The 17718-nt window shown below is 43.8% G+C and overlaps 1 protein-coding gene across 4 annotated transcripts in view; it reads right to left on the bottom strand.

The window, feature by feature from the left end:
• The window catches only part of LOC122970397 (triple functional domain protein), a 71050-nt gene that overhangs the window by 30530 nt on the left and 22802 nt on the right, over nt 1-17718 (bottom strand). For all 4 annotated transcript variants that reach the window (XM_044336518.1, XM_044336520.1, XM_044336521.1 and 1 more), the window contains exons 3-10: nt 10643-10717; nt 7611-7725; nt 5618-5810; nt 3240-3344; nt 2871-3067; nt 2299-2548; nt 1397-1519; nt 656-847 (exon numbers count right to left, since the gene is read on the bottom strand). In XM_044336518.1, coding sequence (XP_044192453.1) covers nt 656-847; nt 1397-1519; nt 2299-2548; nt 2871-3067; nt 3240-3344; nt 5618-5810; nt 7611-7725; nt 10643-10717 — 1250 coding nt within the window. The remainder of the gene's footprint in view (nt 1-655; nt 848-1396; nt 1520-2298; nt 2549-2870; nt 3068-3239; nt 3345-5617; nt 5811-7610; nt 7726-10642; nt 10718-17718) is intronic.

The following is a 17718-nucleotide window of genomic DNA, read 5'->3' as shown; positions in this document are numbered from 1 at the left end:
GGCTGGACGCAGCTACTGCCTTGAGTTCTGTCGTCACCACAAAACCACAACTTGTCGTTTTTACACTTTTTTGCGTATGTGTGTGTTAATTAGTGACCTTTAGAGTTGCTGTTGGGTGACTTTCATTGTCTTTGAACAGAGCCAAGCTACTGGTTTCACTCTGTTTCTTGTCTTTATTCTAATCTAAGCTAACCAGCTGCTGGCTGTAGCTTAATATTTACTGTACTGCACCGTTCACTCTCTGCAACAAAAAGCTAATAAGCATGTCCTCAAAATGTCAAACCAATATATGAGCTAAGTGACTTTTGTTTAATTAGGCTACGAAAACTAGAGCACAAGATAGATATTTCAGAGTAGAAAAATAAACAGTAGTTTTCTTTAGTCATACACAGACAATAGTGGAAAACATGCAGTTCACATATCCCACTGTTCTTAAGGTAAACATGATTAAAAAAAAGTGTCTAAAAATTAAACTAGGGAAAGTTGTTTCTGCAGCCCTGTACCTGATTTTGTTTGTTAAAAATGTATAAAGCCAGCTATAACTGAACTATAACAACTAGAACAAGATGTGAACAGACAGTCCATACACATCCACAATGTCAAGTCATGTGTATTCACACTTCTCGAAGCTGAAAACCTTGTGTGTCTGACTTACCTGGTCACATTTCTGGTGGAAGCTGGCTGACATCTCCAGCAGCGTGCTGCGTTCGTCCAGTGCTGCAGCGAAAGCCTTCCACTCCTGCTCCAGCTGGCCTGAGATCTGCTTGATCTGCTGGGAGGCGTAGTGACCCGACTCCAGCAGCCGGTTGCCCACTGACATGATGCGGTTGATATTCACGTATACATTCTGCACGGTGGGGCAGAGAGAGGAGGGGAGAGAAGATGGGTGAACAGTGGCAGGGAAGGGGTTGCATGTAGATTAAATGAAGAGAATGAATTCAAAAACAGGTGATTTTAAGAAAGACAAAAAAATTAGCAAAGCAATAGGGTTGAGGGACGAGGAAATCGAGCGCTGCAAGTAAAAGAAGAGGAGAGAGGGAGGCGAGGGCTATTGGGCTGTCGCCATCATTTCTCATCCACGGACAGAAACTCTAGCGGCTAAATTGATTCCTCGTCTCAACAGTTTCATAATGGTTACGTAAGGCCGACTGTGGAAGAAGAATAGGATTACTTAATACCTGGTTGTGTTGCTACTAACACGCTAAAATGTGCGAGCGCACACAAGCGCAGGCAGCAGCAAACAAACACTCAAACACAGTACTAGAGGTTGACGCTAAGTGCAATAACTATATGATTATACAGCGTAGGGCACGGACTTGATAGTCCAAGTGGGCGGAAAAGCATTACCTCCTGCTATGAATCTGTGTGTCTGTTTGCGTGTGTGCGTGTGTCTTACCATGCAGTTCATAGCGAAGTGGTTGTGCTGGGTTTGCAGCTCTATGGCGTGGGGGTGGTTGTTGCCAATCTCTGTGTAGCCTGCCAGGAACAAACCCTTGTTGTGCATGATCCAGTCAAACATCTGAGGCATGAGGAAAGACAGAACAGACACACACACACACACACATGTTAGACAGCCAAATGAAAACATGTACACTCAAAGTACAGGTGCACCATTAACTTTCACATATCATTGCAAACACAGGTAGAAACAAACAGCTAGCACTTAACTGTGTGTTAGAGTGTGTTTGTGTACTGCTGCAGTGTGCACATACTTGTCATCGTTCCAGGCCAGAATACAGAGAAATGGACTGCCTCTATTAAGAGTATCCTCTCAGGCTCTCCTAGAGAACAACTCATGGCCTATGGTGTCCTAGCAACAAGCTCCTACTACTGCAGTGTATCCAAGACTGCAGCTCTCTCTGTTGCTGCAGCCTGCTATTTTATTCTACTCACTCAAACATGGATCTCTGGATTTTGCCCGTTTCTCTCCCTGTCTCTTTATATTCTGTGCTGCAGCTGTCATCACCTGAGCTGTCTGGGCAGCAGCCAGAGTAGATGGCAGCGTACCTGCATAAACTACCCTCCATCTTCCTGCCTCTTGTCCCGAGATACAGTGGAGACATCCAGTTTTTACCTCCTATTTTATTTGTGCGAAAAAGTTTAAAAGGCCAAAATAAAAAGGACATGAATTCATGAGCTCTGCATCCGAAGCGCAGATCAATGCTTCGCTGTGGGTGTAATTAACTTTTTGTTTATATTGGCAGTTGTCTGCCCTACAGTGATCATCAGCCGTGGTTATAGATTACCATGCATCACCGCTCACACTGACTGACACCTCGACTCCCACCATCCACCGACCTTCTCTGCGTCCTGTTCGAAGAGGCGGAGCTGGAAACACTGATCCAGCTGGAGCTTGCGGACGTGCCAGGCCTGGTGGAGGTGCTGTCGGGTGGAGTGCAGCTTGTCCAGAAGCTGGGTGATCCGCGGCACCAGGCCCTGGGTGTCGGCGTTGCAGACCCCGCCGCTGCTACTGCTGCTGCCGCCGCTGCCGCCGCTGCTGCCGTTACGGTTGGAGAAGGACTCGCTGCTCTGGATTCGCTGGAGCAACCTAGAGGTGGATTTAATAAGTGGTTTAATGTCAAGGTTGAGATACTCGTGTTTGGACAGAGCTTTGATTGGTTTCAAGAGCGAGGTTATGCATTTTCTTGAATGTGTTACATAAGCAATGTTTGACTTGACTCACACAGATCGTCAGTAAACAACCTTCAGTTACTAAATCACAAAAGACTCCAAGCAACCAAAAAAAAAAAGAACTGAAACAGTTGCCAGCATGAAATAAACAGAACTGACTTTTTTTTGTTGTTGTTTTTAATTTTGTCTTGTACATGGGAAAGAGGAAGATGGTGATGCAATCACAATGTAATCCTTACCTCTGTCCCTCAGTGTCCAGCTCCTCTATCGGGGCTTTTATGACTTTCTTCTTCAACGTGGCGTGTTCTTCTATCATTCTCCTAGCTCCTTCCAGGTCTTGGGGAAAATCTTTTCTCGACACAGTTTCCTGCATCTCCTCTAGTCGAGCCAGCATCTGTGTGGCGTGACCGGAGAACTCCTCGAACGCCACACGCACCTGGACACAAAAACACAGAAAAACATCTTAGTGAGTCCTTATCTAAAGTGCTTTCTTTTCGTAAATTCATCTACTTTGATTTGAATGTCACCGGGGGATTTGAGGTATTTCAAGTTGGATTTACAAATCGTGCAGACGGGTTTGAGTGACAGGATGGAAAGGTTGACCTCACCTCTATCCACTCTTCATGGTTGTAGTCCAGGCTGCCGTCAAAGTCCGCCGTGAGCTGGGAGGGGTCCACGACCTTCGTCAGGCCCTCTAGTGACACCATGGTGGTCTAGAGGAGCAGAGGTGGAGGCAGAAATTATTAAAGAGAGGGAAAGGGATCGAAGCGGGGTTAGGGCGGATTTAACTTAGACTCCTTGGTAGTGTTTCTCTTCGACCACCTCTGGTCATCCTTCACTCACGAGTTAAGTGAAATTCAAATCCTCTCCGCACAACAACAACAACTGCATATTACAATATCAATTTCAGAGATACAGTGAGGAAAAGTCTCTCTCTTCGGTTTCCGTGCCTCTGTGTTTTTGCTAAGCCTCCTCCGCACAACACCCCCGCACACATGGCCAGAGATGGATGGAGACAGAACGATAAGCAAGATAAGCTTTGTGTAGGCCAAACAATGCAGAAACACACTGTTGTCCTTGGGTTAAAAAAAAAAAAAAAAGGCACAGTGGCCATGTTCGCTATTGTTGTTCCAGTTAATTGATTTGTACTTGTTGAATGGTGTGAGAGAGAATCGGTCAGGGCTGCGGGCTATCCCTTTTCTCCCACAGAAACGCACAATTTACCAACAATCAAAAAGGTTGCAGTCTGTTCCCTGCGCTTCAGTCCTCTGCTTCTTTTCTTTTCGACTCAATTTGAAATGAGGAGAGGAGAGGAGAGAGAGGACTGAGAGCCTCAACATGTCCTACCTCTGGGTTTCATTTTACCAAGCCAGGAGAAAATCCTTTTTAACACACACACATACACACACACACACACACACTTGCTTCAGTAACACTCAATATGTGCTGGGAGTTGATTTGTGGTGTGGATGCAGCGGACCAGTTTATTTAGGCATGGAAAATTTTGCACACACGCATTCAAAGCAGCTGTAGTCCTAGCAACAGTCCTGTATCAAATTTACTTGAACAACGCAGGATGAAAACTTCCTCTGCGTAGTACCTTTATAAATACAGAACAGTATCAGGTCAGGTAGTGACACATGAAGGCAGGACAGTATAGACATGGGATCCCAATCAATGGATGTGTGGCATGGCAGGGCAGCTGGTGGGTAATTGTAGCCTGCCCTTTGGCATCTGGCTATTCTTCCTATCAAATAATCAATACGGTGTCATCGGACAACAGTGGGCCTATGTGTGTGTGGGCATGTGAGCAATCAGAGCGATTTCCAAACCAGTGCAACGCCGCCAGAGCGTGAGGCCGAAGGGGGAAAAAAAAAAAGTCCACTCGCAGTATCAGAAACATAGTGTACAGCAATCCCAGCAAATAAAAACACAAGACACTCCACCCATTTTATAGTATGAGCGATGAGGATTTTCCAAAGCTGTGTTTCAGTATTATGAGCAAGAGGCTGATCATTACATAGTAAGGAAGGTTCTTCAATGACAAATCAAACAGGAGGGCGGGATGTTGTCATGTAGTCCTCAGTAGAGGGCATTTACTTAACGGGTTTCATATCAGAGGAAGACATCTCTACTGATGCCAACATCAAAAGCAAAAAAATAAATAAAAAATCTGCACTGGTTAACCCATGCAGCGTTGTAGAGCAAAATTTTTGGTATCTATTTATAACTATGAAATGCTCAGAACATAAAAATAAAGTCTGTTCCTGTGAATATATCATTAAATTAGCTGTGAAAATGCGCTCTAACGCTTGACTGATGGCATAACAAACACACTCGTCCTTGTGATCCACTGCGCGCTGGTTTTGGGTGGAATGTGATGAAACTTTTCCTCAGGAAGACAACTGGCTGGTGATGTGTGCATCCAGAGCGGCGGGGAGAGGAAAATAATGAAATGTGCCGACAGTGAGCGGCTCAGCGGGGCCTAAGGCCGTCATTATCACACCTCAGCTGACAGCAAATTAAGGGGAAATATGGGTGACTGTTTTACTACTTTTACAAATATAAAATTGGATTTTCCTTTTTATGCATCTGGCTGCTATTAAAATTCATTACAGCATGTTAAAATGTATTATAGCCTAGTCTCTCCTTTAATGAGCTGAATATTCTTACAAAATAACAGAAACTGTGACATTCTGACTGCAACACTTCCCATAATTATCTTCTGGTTCAAACCTAAAATACATTTTTTTTAATCTATTACCTGCTCCCATGATACATGAATAAACATTCTGACAATCTTAAACAAAACATACTCTGGCATTATATATAAACAGTTTAACAGGTTAAAACCATGTTTGCAACTTTTCAGGTGAAATTAGGCAGCCAGAGAGCAGAGATGGCATTAAAATAATCCATTACATCAAAGTGCACACTAGAGAATCTGTTTTGATAAAAAAGGAGGAGGAGGTTCTCCTTATCTTACCTCGAACTCGAACTTGGAGCTGCCGAAGTTGGTCCTCTGCTTCTGCCAGAAGTTGTCTGGTTTAATGATGAGAGCGACGTGGATACAGGATGGGAAAGACTCCTGCAGGATCTTCAGCAGAGGCTTGATGCTGTCCCACTTGGAGCCGCGCATATCAACGATGACAGTGAAGCCATGTTTACACACCTCCTCGCTGGGATGGAGGGAGGTCGGCGGGAGTGGGAGGAATTAAAGAGAAGAGAGGGAGGGAGGGAGGGAGAGGAGGGGAGGAGGATGTGAGGGAGGGAAAGAGGGAAGGAGGGAGGGGCAGTGAGAGATTGGAGAGAGCATAATCCAGAGAGAGAGGAGACAGATGACAGGCGTGGGAAAGGATGAGAGGGATGGAGAGGAAAAGAGAACAGAGAGAAGAGGGAGACAGAGATGGAAAAGGGAAAAGAGAAGGGAAGGAAAAAAAAGAAAAGAAGGGAGAGTAAAAACAAACAGTGAGATGACGCATTTTCTATACTGTGAGAAGCCTACGCAGCAAACACATATCCCACCCACCCAGCCACCCACGTACGCACGCACTCCCACACACACACACACCACAAACACACCACAAACACACACACACACACACACACACACACACACACACACACACACACAAACTGTATCATCTCCCTGTGGTGCGCTGTTCTGTTCTGGCCGACATTATTATCACATAATCTCACACATGCACGCATGCACTGACAAACTACAGCAACACATCTGAAACTAAAATCTGCCATAATTATGTAAGATCTTACAAAACATTATTACTTGTCCTCATGAAGTGAGGAGTTCAACTATTTCTGTTTGGCATCATTTTAAGTTCCCACCAAAAACTACTTATTTTATTCAGCAATCCTGGATGCTTCTTTTTTTCTTTATTTCCAATCATTTTATGCCTTTACAAAATGTCCCTCTGTACCTCTTTTCATTTTAACTGCCATGACAGATATTATTTCAATATTCCTCTACCCAAACCTCTCTCTCTCTCTCTCTTTAACATCCTGTCAGTAGATAGCCAGTGTGCAGATATTGCCTTTCCTAAAATAGAACACCTTTGGTCACCAAAAACCACACAGAGATATTTTGAAGATATGCAAAACATGACACGATGGCAGTGTGAATATGAACGCCTAAAGGACAGAAAAAAGTCAAAAAAAAGAGAGGGAGATTTGCACTGAATTCACTCGTATTTTCAACCCTTACATAGATAATGTGGTGATAAATGGAGAGTAGACGGAGAGAGGAGGGGATGGATTAAGACGGATGGAGGGAGGAGACGAGCGCCGGATTAAAGAGAAAAGAGAAGTAAACACAGAGCTGGAGAGGAGAGATGCTTTACCTGCGAGGTGAGAAGCTACTCGTCCACAGCAACTACTGCTGCTGCTGCACTGCCTCAGCTACTGCGACACTTTGTTTTGCTTTCACACACACACACAGACACGCACACACTTACTTGCTCGCTCGCTCGCTCACACACCTCCTCACACATGCGCTCTCCCTCTCTCTGTCAGTTTTAATCCTCCTCCCCTCCTCCTCCTCCTCCTCCTCCTCCTCCTTTCTCTCTCTACTGCTTTCTCTCTGTTGATCCCTCACTTGTTTTCTGTTATACATCCCTCTCTCAGCTCAGGCTTTCCCTCTCTGTCTCAGCATCTCACTATGTCTCTACAACTGATTTTTGTCAGCAAAAAAGCTGCGGCAAGCTAACTGGTCTTGAATTATTTCTCTCTCTCTCTCTCCTCTCTCTCTGTTCCTCTCTCATCCCTCACATGCTCATCTCAGCCCTCTCACGTGTTACACAGCCTCATCAGCTTGCTCTGGGTGTTCGCCTCGCTTTGAGGTATTGCTTCTCCTTCTCCTTGAGAAAAAAAAAAGAAAAAAAAGAAAAAGAAATCTACAACGCACACACATACTGTACTCACACGCGCAGACATCAAAGACCAAAATGTAATGAATGTGTAACCTGGGGATGCCGGCGAGGTAGGCGATCAGTCTCCTTAGGTCGTCCGTTCGTATTCTGTCATGGTTGCTGCGTGATGGAAACGTTAACACTGGACCGCCACGTCTGTCTCTGCCACCTGAGGCCACACACACACACACACACACACACACACACATATACACACAGTTAGTGACATCAGAGTAATAACATGACAGAAAATGTAGATGTCTAATAAAAAAACAATACTTTAAAACACTGTATTTGCTTTTGTGGTTCACTAATAACCTGTAGTGTTATTAGTGACATCTGTGCTTTTCCCTCTATAATAAGACAAAATGTCTCCTGCGAAGACGGCCTAGTAGCAGAGTGTTACATGTGTGTCACTAAATCAGCAAAAAGTCTGACAAGACTACAACAGGCATGATAGTAACAAGTTAGTTAATCCAGCAGATGAGAAATAGGCTCTTCAAATGTGAGATGCTGAGCCTGCTTAATTAAAACGCCTTTGGCAACAGATTTACAATTGATTTCAAATACTATTTAATCTGCTAGATACATAAAATTAATAGCACCATTCTAATTTATAATATCTAATTTACAAGGCAGACACTGGCAAACCATAACACAGACAAAATGTAGAAAACTACATTTCCTAAAATAACAGAGAAGGAAATGCTACCCTATTAAAGCTGGAGTGCGGGACTTTTGTCTCCCCTTCCTGGCAGTGAGAGTAATTACAAAAACACTGTTGACACGTGCTTACATCGTAGGCTACTCTGTCGCTACCGTTGCTGCTGTATAACGGTGGATAAATTGTTTTGTCCGTCACACAACCCCCGAGAAATGACTCATTTCACTATCAGAATATGAACCATTCAGTCTGATAACATCTGTAAAGTCTAGAAGAGCCGCACGATTCAATTATTTTATCCCCGTTCAAGTTAGCTGGAAGTTAGCCGCTCGGCCAGCGGAAGTCTCTAGTGTGCGAGCTCTGCCCATAGAGCATGCGCAGTATACGTTCATCCAGCCAGTGCGGGAATGTCACACCAGACACCAGATTAAAAAGCGGTATTCTGTGAAATACGGAGAGATTTACCTGGCAGTGATAGGCTTCATCAACACGTTTGGCAAGGGCTTGAATGTAAAGGACGTTCATTTATATGTAAAAGTTCCACACTGCAGGTTTTAAATCCAAGAATGTACATTAAGAGCTTAACTGTATGCTGTGTCCTCCTAAATGTTATTGTTCGAACAAATGATGTGTCAGATGGTCATCTGCCTACAACAGGCTTTCAGTGTGGATCCAGCCTGATTTAAATTTTTCAAGTGTGGCACATACTGGCAGCCTGCTGGTGAAGAAGCATGTCACATAATAAATGGATAAAATGCCCCACCTACTGGTAGCACTAGAGGAAAAGCTTGGGGATCACCAAAGTCAGTAGGATTCATCCTCTCTAGGGACCATGCATCTCTATGCAAATGTTCAGGGAAACTCATGCAGTAGCTGTCTCAACCAAAATGGTGGAGAGACCAACCAAGAACAGGGTTTCTGTATGTTATATAGTGACCTATACAGTGTGTAATTTTGCATATATGACATTTTATATGTTTACAGTATTTCTGCCTTCAAGAGCCTTCTAGTCTGAATCTTTCGAATATTATTCTGTCAGTGTAATTAGTAGTTAGGTAACATTTACTGTTTACGTAGTCATGAGGCTGCCTGAATTACGAATTTCTGGAACTACAATAATATTTTTCTTCTAGTTCCTGACTGGTTGCAGAAGCAGAGAGCTGCTCCACTCACGTGGGAACTTGTAAACACAGGCTGACTGCTCTCAGCCCACAAATTAGTGAGTTCAGTTGGGTTGCTGCGCGCCTGTAGGCTCGGCCCGGCTGCTCCGAGGAGAGAATCAAACGCTCACGTGGCAAACAGGCAAACATGAGTGAGGGCGAACATGGCCCATTTATTAAGAGGACGGATTCGGGATAATAGGCTTAGCTCATTTACCCTCCTTTTCACCAGCGGTCCCTCCTCTACCTCCCTCCCTCCTTCAATTCAAAGCCAATTACTCCGCCAGCGTCTACTATGGGATGCGGTTGCTGACCGTAAGTCATCTCCATGGCAACGCCGCCCTGTCTCTCCTGCTCTCAGTTTCTGTGTGTTTGTCTGAGTCATCGTCCTCATCATTGCGTTTCTGCCTGTGACCTTCGTTGCACACACAAGGAGACTAAAGTGGAGTGTGCACACGCACGCACGCACGCACTCACCAATTAACACACATTTCACTTTGCTGCTCCAGTCGGCGCTGCTTAGATCTGCTGCATGAAGGTTTTTCCAATGGCATTTGCACACACATAGATACATGTAATGATAACACACACACACACACACACACTTTTTAACACACACACAGACACACACACACACGCATGCACGCACGCAGGAGCTGAATAATGTTTTTGTGTGTTGTACAAATAATCCTGCTGGATGTTCTTGGCATTCCATATCTGCAGCTCGGCCTCCTGTGAGTTTTCCCTGGCACGACTTGAGTGTGTGTGTGTGTGTGTGTGTGTGTTTGTGTGTGTGAGTGTCAGCATGTGTGTGTGTGTGTGTGTCAGACATGGCTGAACTTCCCTTGGAGGGGGCAAAGACACAGGCAGCTGTAGCTCTCTATTCTGTAGTCCTGCTGACACTGGCTACACAATGGATGTCTGTGTGTGTGTTGTGTGTTGTGTGTAGTCTCTGCATACATGGATGTGTGTGATGAAGGGTCAAGGGCCAAGTGTCTGGGCCTCAGTCTGACCTTGTGAGTTTTTACAAGCAGAGTGCACGGCTTATTATTATGTCCACACTGTGTGAGTGCGTGTGAGTGAGACAAAGACGCTGCAGGAGAATGTGTATGGCTTAATACCGGGGAGCTGTGTGTGTGTGTGTGTGTGTGTGTGTGTGAGGACTCTCCTTCATGTTTCATTAGCTTTTTCTGCCATGATCAGACAGTCCAGGCTTGTAGACTTGAGAGACTAGACACGCACACACTCGCTCACACACTTACCTGACAAAAAGGCAACTTTTTCTTTGAGGATGGGAAGCACCTCCATTGCTCTCATCTCCTCATTTCTCCTGAAACCTGTAGAGATAGAGAAAAGGAAGCGAGAGTAAGACAATAAGGCTCAGATGGAGGAAGAATGAAACCTCTTTTATCTGCTTTTAATGTCATGTCTCTACTTGTTCTTTCCCCCTCGATAAGCTGTGAGTTTGTTTTTTTTTTCTTCCTCTTTCAGCGCAGATTATTTGGGACAGAGCAGATTTCGACCACTTGTAATCTGGAGATCTGAAGCTTTTAAATACGGGGGATTGAGTCCCATTTCAGATTGCTTGCATCATGGAGGAAAAAGTCAGTAAGATTCACTGACACACAGACACACACACACACACACCAAGAGGAAGCACAGAGGCTGTGGTTGGAGAAACAGTAGTGGTGAGACAAACTCAGGGGAAGTTCAGGGGAAACAAAGAGCTGTTGTAGCTCTTGCGGTAACAGAGGTGAAATGGGGTAAAACTACATAAGCCACTTCAGTTCCCATCAACTAGAGTTAAAGCGTAACACTGTTAAATACTGCAGATATTCACAAGATTCCAACATATGAAAAGTGGCTGGTAAATTTTCACATCTACCAGTTAGTGTTAAATGGAGGAGAAAAAAAAGGACTAAACAAAAGGTGAACATTAAAAATTATTACCCCAATTATCCCAGAATTTTCTTTCAGCTTCATAAATCCTTGGCGTCGTCAACTGACTGCATGTTTTCAATTTAGAAACTGAGACTCAGCTTTCAGTATTTCCCTTCACCTTCTGTACAAACCGCAGTCAGGAGATTTTTCTAAATGTCGCTATTAGAGAAGGCCAACAAGTTGTCATCTGAGAAGAATGAATATAAATATAGTTACTTTACCCACTCTAACTGTTTGACTTCTCCTAAACTACTAATCGGTGACATTTTCCTATAAATAAATGTCTGCTAGCGCTTGTATCCGCTGATGAATCACATGAAAGTAGCTGAACCTCTAGTAGCTTCATGAAAGCTTGAACATTTTCTTAACTGATACTTTTTTTTTTCTTGGCAGAAATCCTCCGGCGCACAAGGACTGATGTGTTTTACATACCGGTTCGTCTGGAATAAATGGATAGTTAAGCATGAGAACTGATGCAAACTTCCCCACAGCAATAACCCTGAACAATAAACTGACACCCTATAAACGTCAAGCTGGATCTCACGGGCGCGACTGTGCCAAAGACCCCCCCCCCTCCCCTCCCCCCCCCCCCCCGCTGTGCTGCTAATATTCTGCCAGAAGTGAATCAATTGCTGTCAGGAGATTCTCAATAAGTGAAAACCTGTTAAAGTAACACGCACGCACGCAGAAATACGCACACACGAGAGATTCCCTGACGTGATTAAACTCACATCTCAGCTTCGACACATGCAGGTGGACAGGATAGACCCAGATTTTGTCCTTGAGACAGAGCAGAGGTCTGGTTTGTGTGACTGATGACCCAGACAAGTCATATTACCCAAGTGTCTCTTTTGCTGTTGTTCTCTCTCTTTGACTTTTACGTCCCACTGACTTTCTCCTCTTTTTCACCCTCATCCTGCGTGTCTGAGCAAGATTCCTGCTTTGCTTTCTTTCACAAGTTATCTGAAACTTTAATTGGGTGCAATTCATAGCGTGTTTAACACAAATTATCCTAAAAGTGTCAGGATATATGATGTACATACGTACTACAGAAAAAAAAAACAAAGAAGTGCCTTATAGTGTGGTGGTGAACTAGTAGGACGTGTTGTGACTGATATACGCACATACACACAGATTGTTGCCATTTATTACATAACAAGAATAACTGTAAAGGGAAGTAGTAATCTCTCAGTTGGCCTTTTACTATTGTTATGATGCAAACTTGCGCACACATCCCTCCCAGGCACTCGGAGTGAATTGTACTCTGTTCTCTTCTTTCAGCATGTCGTCGTATTTGTGACTGGATGCTAATGAGATGCTAATTCTTTCCGCCACCGGAGGAGATAGATCAGGAGTTGTCTCTATTTTTACTCTTCTTTCCTCCTCTCATTTGTCTACTGCCCTCCTTCAGGGTGCCACAAAAACAAATTAGTATGATCAACTACATTTCCCACTGCGCTCCTGTAGAGAGTGAGCTTGTAGTTATTTGTATGAGAGGAGGTTGGCGTGTGGGGGGGGGGGGGGTGGGGGTGGCTCTTGCTCTGCCTCTATTTCTAGGAACCACACATGGACCGGGGTCTACTCTCTATGGGGTAACAAGTCGGGCTGCAACTAATGATTAGTTTCATTATTGATGAGTGATTTAGTGATAAATTGTCAAAAAAAGGTGAAAAAAGCCTATCACAACTTTCCAGAGCCCAAAATAACACCTTCAAATGTCTTGTTTTGCCTGACAAACGATTCAAATTGGGCAAGTAGTGATATAAAAGAGAAATTCAATCACATTATCACATTTGAGAAGCAGCAACCATTAGATGTTTGGCAGTTTTGCTTGGCAACCAAACACTATAAACTAATAAGTCAAATCTGTGGTTGTGTTTGGTAGAAATAAAAAGCTGCAGATTGTGGATCTTTTGGTCTGAACCCCTGATATACAGGTTTTGCTGTTGCATCCTCATCTCATAGCATACAGCTGGAACCATGTTTTCTTTCTTTACTGTGCATAACTACTGCATGAGAACTGACATGGAAAAATGTGACAATAGGAACAAAAGTTAAAAAAACAAACAAACATTGTTAACAATTATTACAAACACTTTGTGGCTTTGTTTGGTACCTAACAGATTTTTATGCTTCCATGAATCTAGAGCTGAAAAGGAATAGTCGCTCAGCAAGTATTTTGAAAACTGATTTTTCAAGCAAAACGTTTGTGATGACATATGTGAGGATTTGCTCCTTTTATGTCTTATTTGACAGAAAACTGAATATCTTCGAGGCAATTTAATGCTTCACACTGCGTTTTAGGAAATTTTGCTTTTTTAGGTCAAATGATTCATCAATTAATCATGAAAATAACGAAAAATATAAGCAGATTAATCAATATTTAAAATAATCTTTAGTTGCTTCCCTACATGAATTTATCCACCTCTAATGAGTAGAAGCTACAAAACATTTGCCTTTTAAAAACAACTTCATTGCTGTCATGTGGACCTCAAATACGGCCTTTACGTTACATGAAAGTTACAGCAGCTGCGTATCTCTAACTGCCGTTGCTGTGTGAAGCTAAATGTGCACTCTGAGGAGCATATTGAGGATGAATGGCAACACATGCACACAAATAGATAAGTCAGCATCTTTTCACCATGGGGTGATTCATCTAAAGAAACGACTATCTTTGATGTTGCCCACAAACTTGCTGTCTGATTGGCTGGCTGCCACCAAGCAGGATAATCAAAGGTCAATGTAAAACCTAATGTTGACAAGATGACGAGCAGAAAACCACTGTGCGTGTGTGTGTGTGTGTGTGTGTGTGTGTGTGTGTAGAGCGAGCACACACAGCGAGTGCTTTGTAGTGCTGAGTGAATGTGCTACTGTACAGTGATTTAACGGTTACTGGATTAAGGTCAGCCCAGACACACATCATCCTCTGTAAACCCCCAAAACACACAGATACACACACATTTTGAACCCACAAAACCTTTTCCTCCTTCTACCGGCTCTCCTCTTCCTCCTCTTTTGCAAACGTAACCACAGTCTGACTGGGTTTATGTACATGGTCATGTTTACCCTGAGAGAGAAATAGCTCTGTCTCCGTTTGTCTGTCACAATCCAATAATTTTCTGAAAGGTCAAAATCCTCGGATACTCTTGCACTATTACATATCATCGGTCTGTTGTGTTCGGGGCATTCCAGGAACTATCGTTTCCTTTCCAGTTAGTCTCTTAACAAGCTCTACAGAAGCACTTTTAGTTTGACATACGATAGACGGAAAAGCAACTTAACAGCATGTTTGAGCAGTCTGAGTTTTAAAGAATCGCTTGCTAGGATTACCAAGTATTACCTTATGATTACTGTTAATTGTCTAGCTCACTGAAAATCTTTCAATGACTATTACACTATGGCAATTGTATCTGGAAATATCTGAACGTGATGACATATTTCCTATGTTTAGCCTGACGATGAATTGGGTGTTACAGCAGTGTTGAAGTATTTTTGGGGTGGATTTCCTCTCTTAGCAAACACAAAAGGTAAGTTTAAACACACAGACACATCACTTCCCTGTGCTCTGCAGTGCTGTGGGACTGGAGAAAGTGGCACAGCAGCTAAATATAGAGTGGCCTGGTCACACCCTCACACCCACACACACACACACACACACACACACAAAACACAGACTGAAGAAGGAGGGTTTTCTGGGCAAACCGGACGAGGAAAACTATGAAAAATTTGTGGGATAATGAGACAAGTAATCCTGATGCAACTGGGATGAGAGAAGAAGAAGAGAGAGAGAGAGAGAGAGAGAGAGAGAGAGAGAGAGAGAGGGGAGGGAATGAAGGGGACAGTGGAGAGTGAGGGAGGGAAAGTAAGCAACAGAGGCCGAGGGGGAGCTGGTGGGAAATGACAGGTGAACAAAGTGAGGGAGAAGAAGACCAATTAGTCATCATCAAACACACACTCGTGTCTATCTTCTTCTCTCTTCTATTCCTCCTCCTTTCTATGTTCAGTATTGTCTGTCAAAGCTCAATGGCAGACAATACCCCCGCCCCTTCCCCCTCCCAACCCCTCCCACCCCAAAGACGCAACGTTGTACCTGTCAGCTGGATGAGGGCGGAGCCTGTCTGGGCATACCGCCACTTGTGACTGGTTGCCCAGCAAGCCATGCTTGATAATTCTTCCATAAATTGTAAAAATCCATAAATTGCTAGAGATCTGGCTTTGTTTGCTGATGGGGAAACGTAGTCCGCTGCCACCATCGGCTAATGATAGACTGACGGGATGATGTGCTGAAGGGATCCCAGTCCACTGTGGGCAGAGTCGCAGCAGCTGCGGCTAATCCTGGGATTCCTGAGGGGAGATATTCCAATCCAGCAGACAACCAAAACCGCCCATTTTGGGGTTGTCTACATGTCCATATGGAAAAGCTGGAGCAAACATTTCCAAGCAGTAGCAGAGCTATCAGTATGGACTTGTCATGAGCACAGTAGCAGTAGTGCGGATGCACGGTATTGGTGTGCACCTCATGTGGCATTAGGTGAGCTGCTAATCTGCCTGTCTTTTGGAAAGGCAGGTTCCTGAAGGTAATCCCTCAATGTGTAGGAGGGGCTGTAATTATAATATGCCTGCACTGCATTTATGCACCCTGAGAAGCTGCTTAGCATGAGGAGGGAGACTTGAGATGGACAGGGGAAACCCTTACAGTAGACGAGAGGCTGGGATATAAAATCAAACACACACCGGTCTGTCACTACAGTGGAGCCACTAGACACTGGCTGTGCTGGGATTACACATCTGTATGTGTCTACATGTATCAATGTTAAGCAATTTACCCCCAAAACACATCATCATTTGTGTCTTGTGCACAAATATGTGACTTCATCTGAGCTATGAACCTGTTTAAGGTGCTACAATGGAAGCCCTGATCAGCTGTGGCTGCTTGTAATGTTTTAGGCCCATTATCTCAAGGTCACAACTTCATTAAGGCATTACCTTCTAGTCATTAAGACTTAATAATCTCATTATTAAGCGATAATAAATGACTGTTGTTCACTTTTCTTTTTTTAGGCCCGTTATTCTGAGAAAAAGATGTATTTGTAGTTAATTCTTAGTGAAAAACAACCAGATGCGGTGACTTCCTGGAGTGTCAGCTGGTTGCCTGGTCATGGTGATGACAAGTCTCCCGAAAAAACTATTGTTTTAAACGGTCAAGAAGCCTGTTAAGTAAGAAGACTGTATTCACCAGTAAAGAAACCTTGCTGATGATAAACAATGTGATATCTGATATCTTAAGAAAACAGCATCATTGAATCCTCTGGCTTAAAATGAGGATCACCACAAAACTTTCAGTAAACAATGACGTGACCGAGTCATGATGCTGACTTGGTCATTGCTGGTCACGTTGTTGGTCTGTACTCGATACAGTTACATTCCCCACACAAAAACAAGAAGCGGGCTGTAACTTTCTGTTGTTGGGTTCATTCTGGGTGCTGTGACGCATGAAGTTGCTGGCGCACTAAATGAAAAGTAAATAACAAGTAGTCGATGATCACCCTCCTCAAGAGTGATGAAGTATACTGTGGGAAACACTGGGATATAAAATTTCATTACATTCCTCATTTTTCATTGATAATCAATAATACATTAACTACAGCTGAGAAGGTAATTATTACCTTGTTGATGATGTCTAAATTCAGGAATTCAGAGAAACCGGTGTCCGCTGCCAAGCTCTAAATTCCCAAGAAGAATTTACTCCCCAAACGTCGAGGTGAACAGTATTTTCCAGGCTGCTTGTATGCGCCGTCTATCCAATACAACAAAAATGCACCATTAACCGGATCAACCTTGTCTAACTGACAGTTGGTCCCAATATTTCCTGGGTGACTGGTCCTGTGTGAAGTGGGTGGTGGTCAAACGCAGAAACCACCGATTCGGCTACACCCCTGAGTGAGAAAGGGTACGGGATGAGAGGGAAATGCCAGAAATGTCCATCATCCTTTGCTGTATGGAAACTACCACAACACAGTCGGTGATCATTCCAGGTCAGGACTGTTACTGGGTCGTGTGTGTGTGTGTGTGTGTGTGTGTGTCAGAATATGTCAACACTTGGCACACACCTCAGAGGCTTGACTCTAGTAGGGGCCTCCAAGAGGTCAAGTGGGCATTAAACTGGCTGATACAACAAAGCCGTTTACTCAACAACACCACTACAAGACTGCCCTGGAGAGATTGTGACAAATACCGGGAGGGGGTCAGGGTGTGTGTTTTGCTGTGTATTAAAAAAATACACACACACACACACACACACACACACACACACACACACACACACACAGAATGCAACAGCTGCCTTAGACCAAGACAGATGGGATGGGTGGTACAGTCAGCAGAGGGAGGGGGGAAA

The sequence above is a fragment of the Thunnus albacares genome, chromosome 19 (assembly GCF_914725855.1).
Source record: "Thunnus albacares chromosome 19, fThuAlb1.1, whole genome shotgun sequence".
Lineage (NCBI taxonomy): Eukaryota > Metazoa > Chordata > Actinopteri > Scombriformes > Scombridae > Thunnus > Thunnus albacares.
The sequence above is the reverse complement of the archived record's forward strand: the minus strand, read 5'-3'. Positions and strand labels throughout refer to the sequence as shown.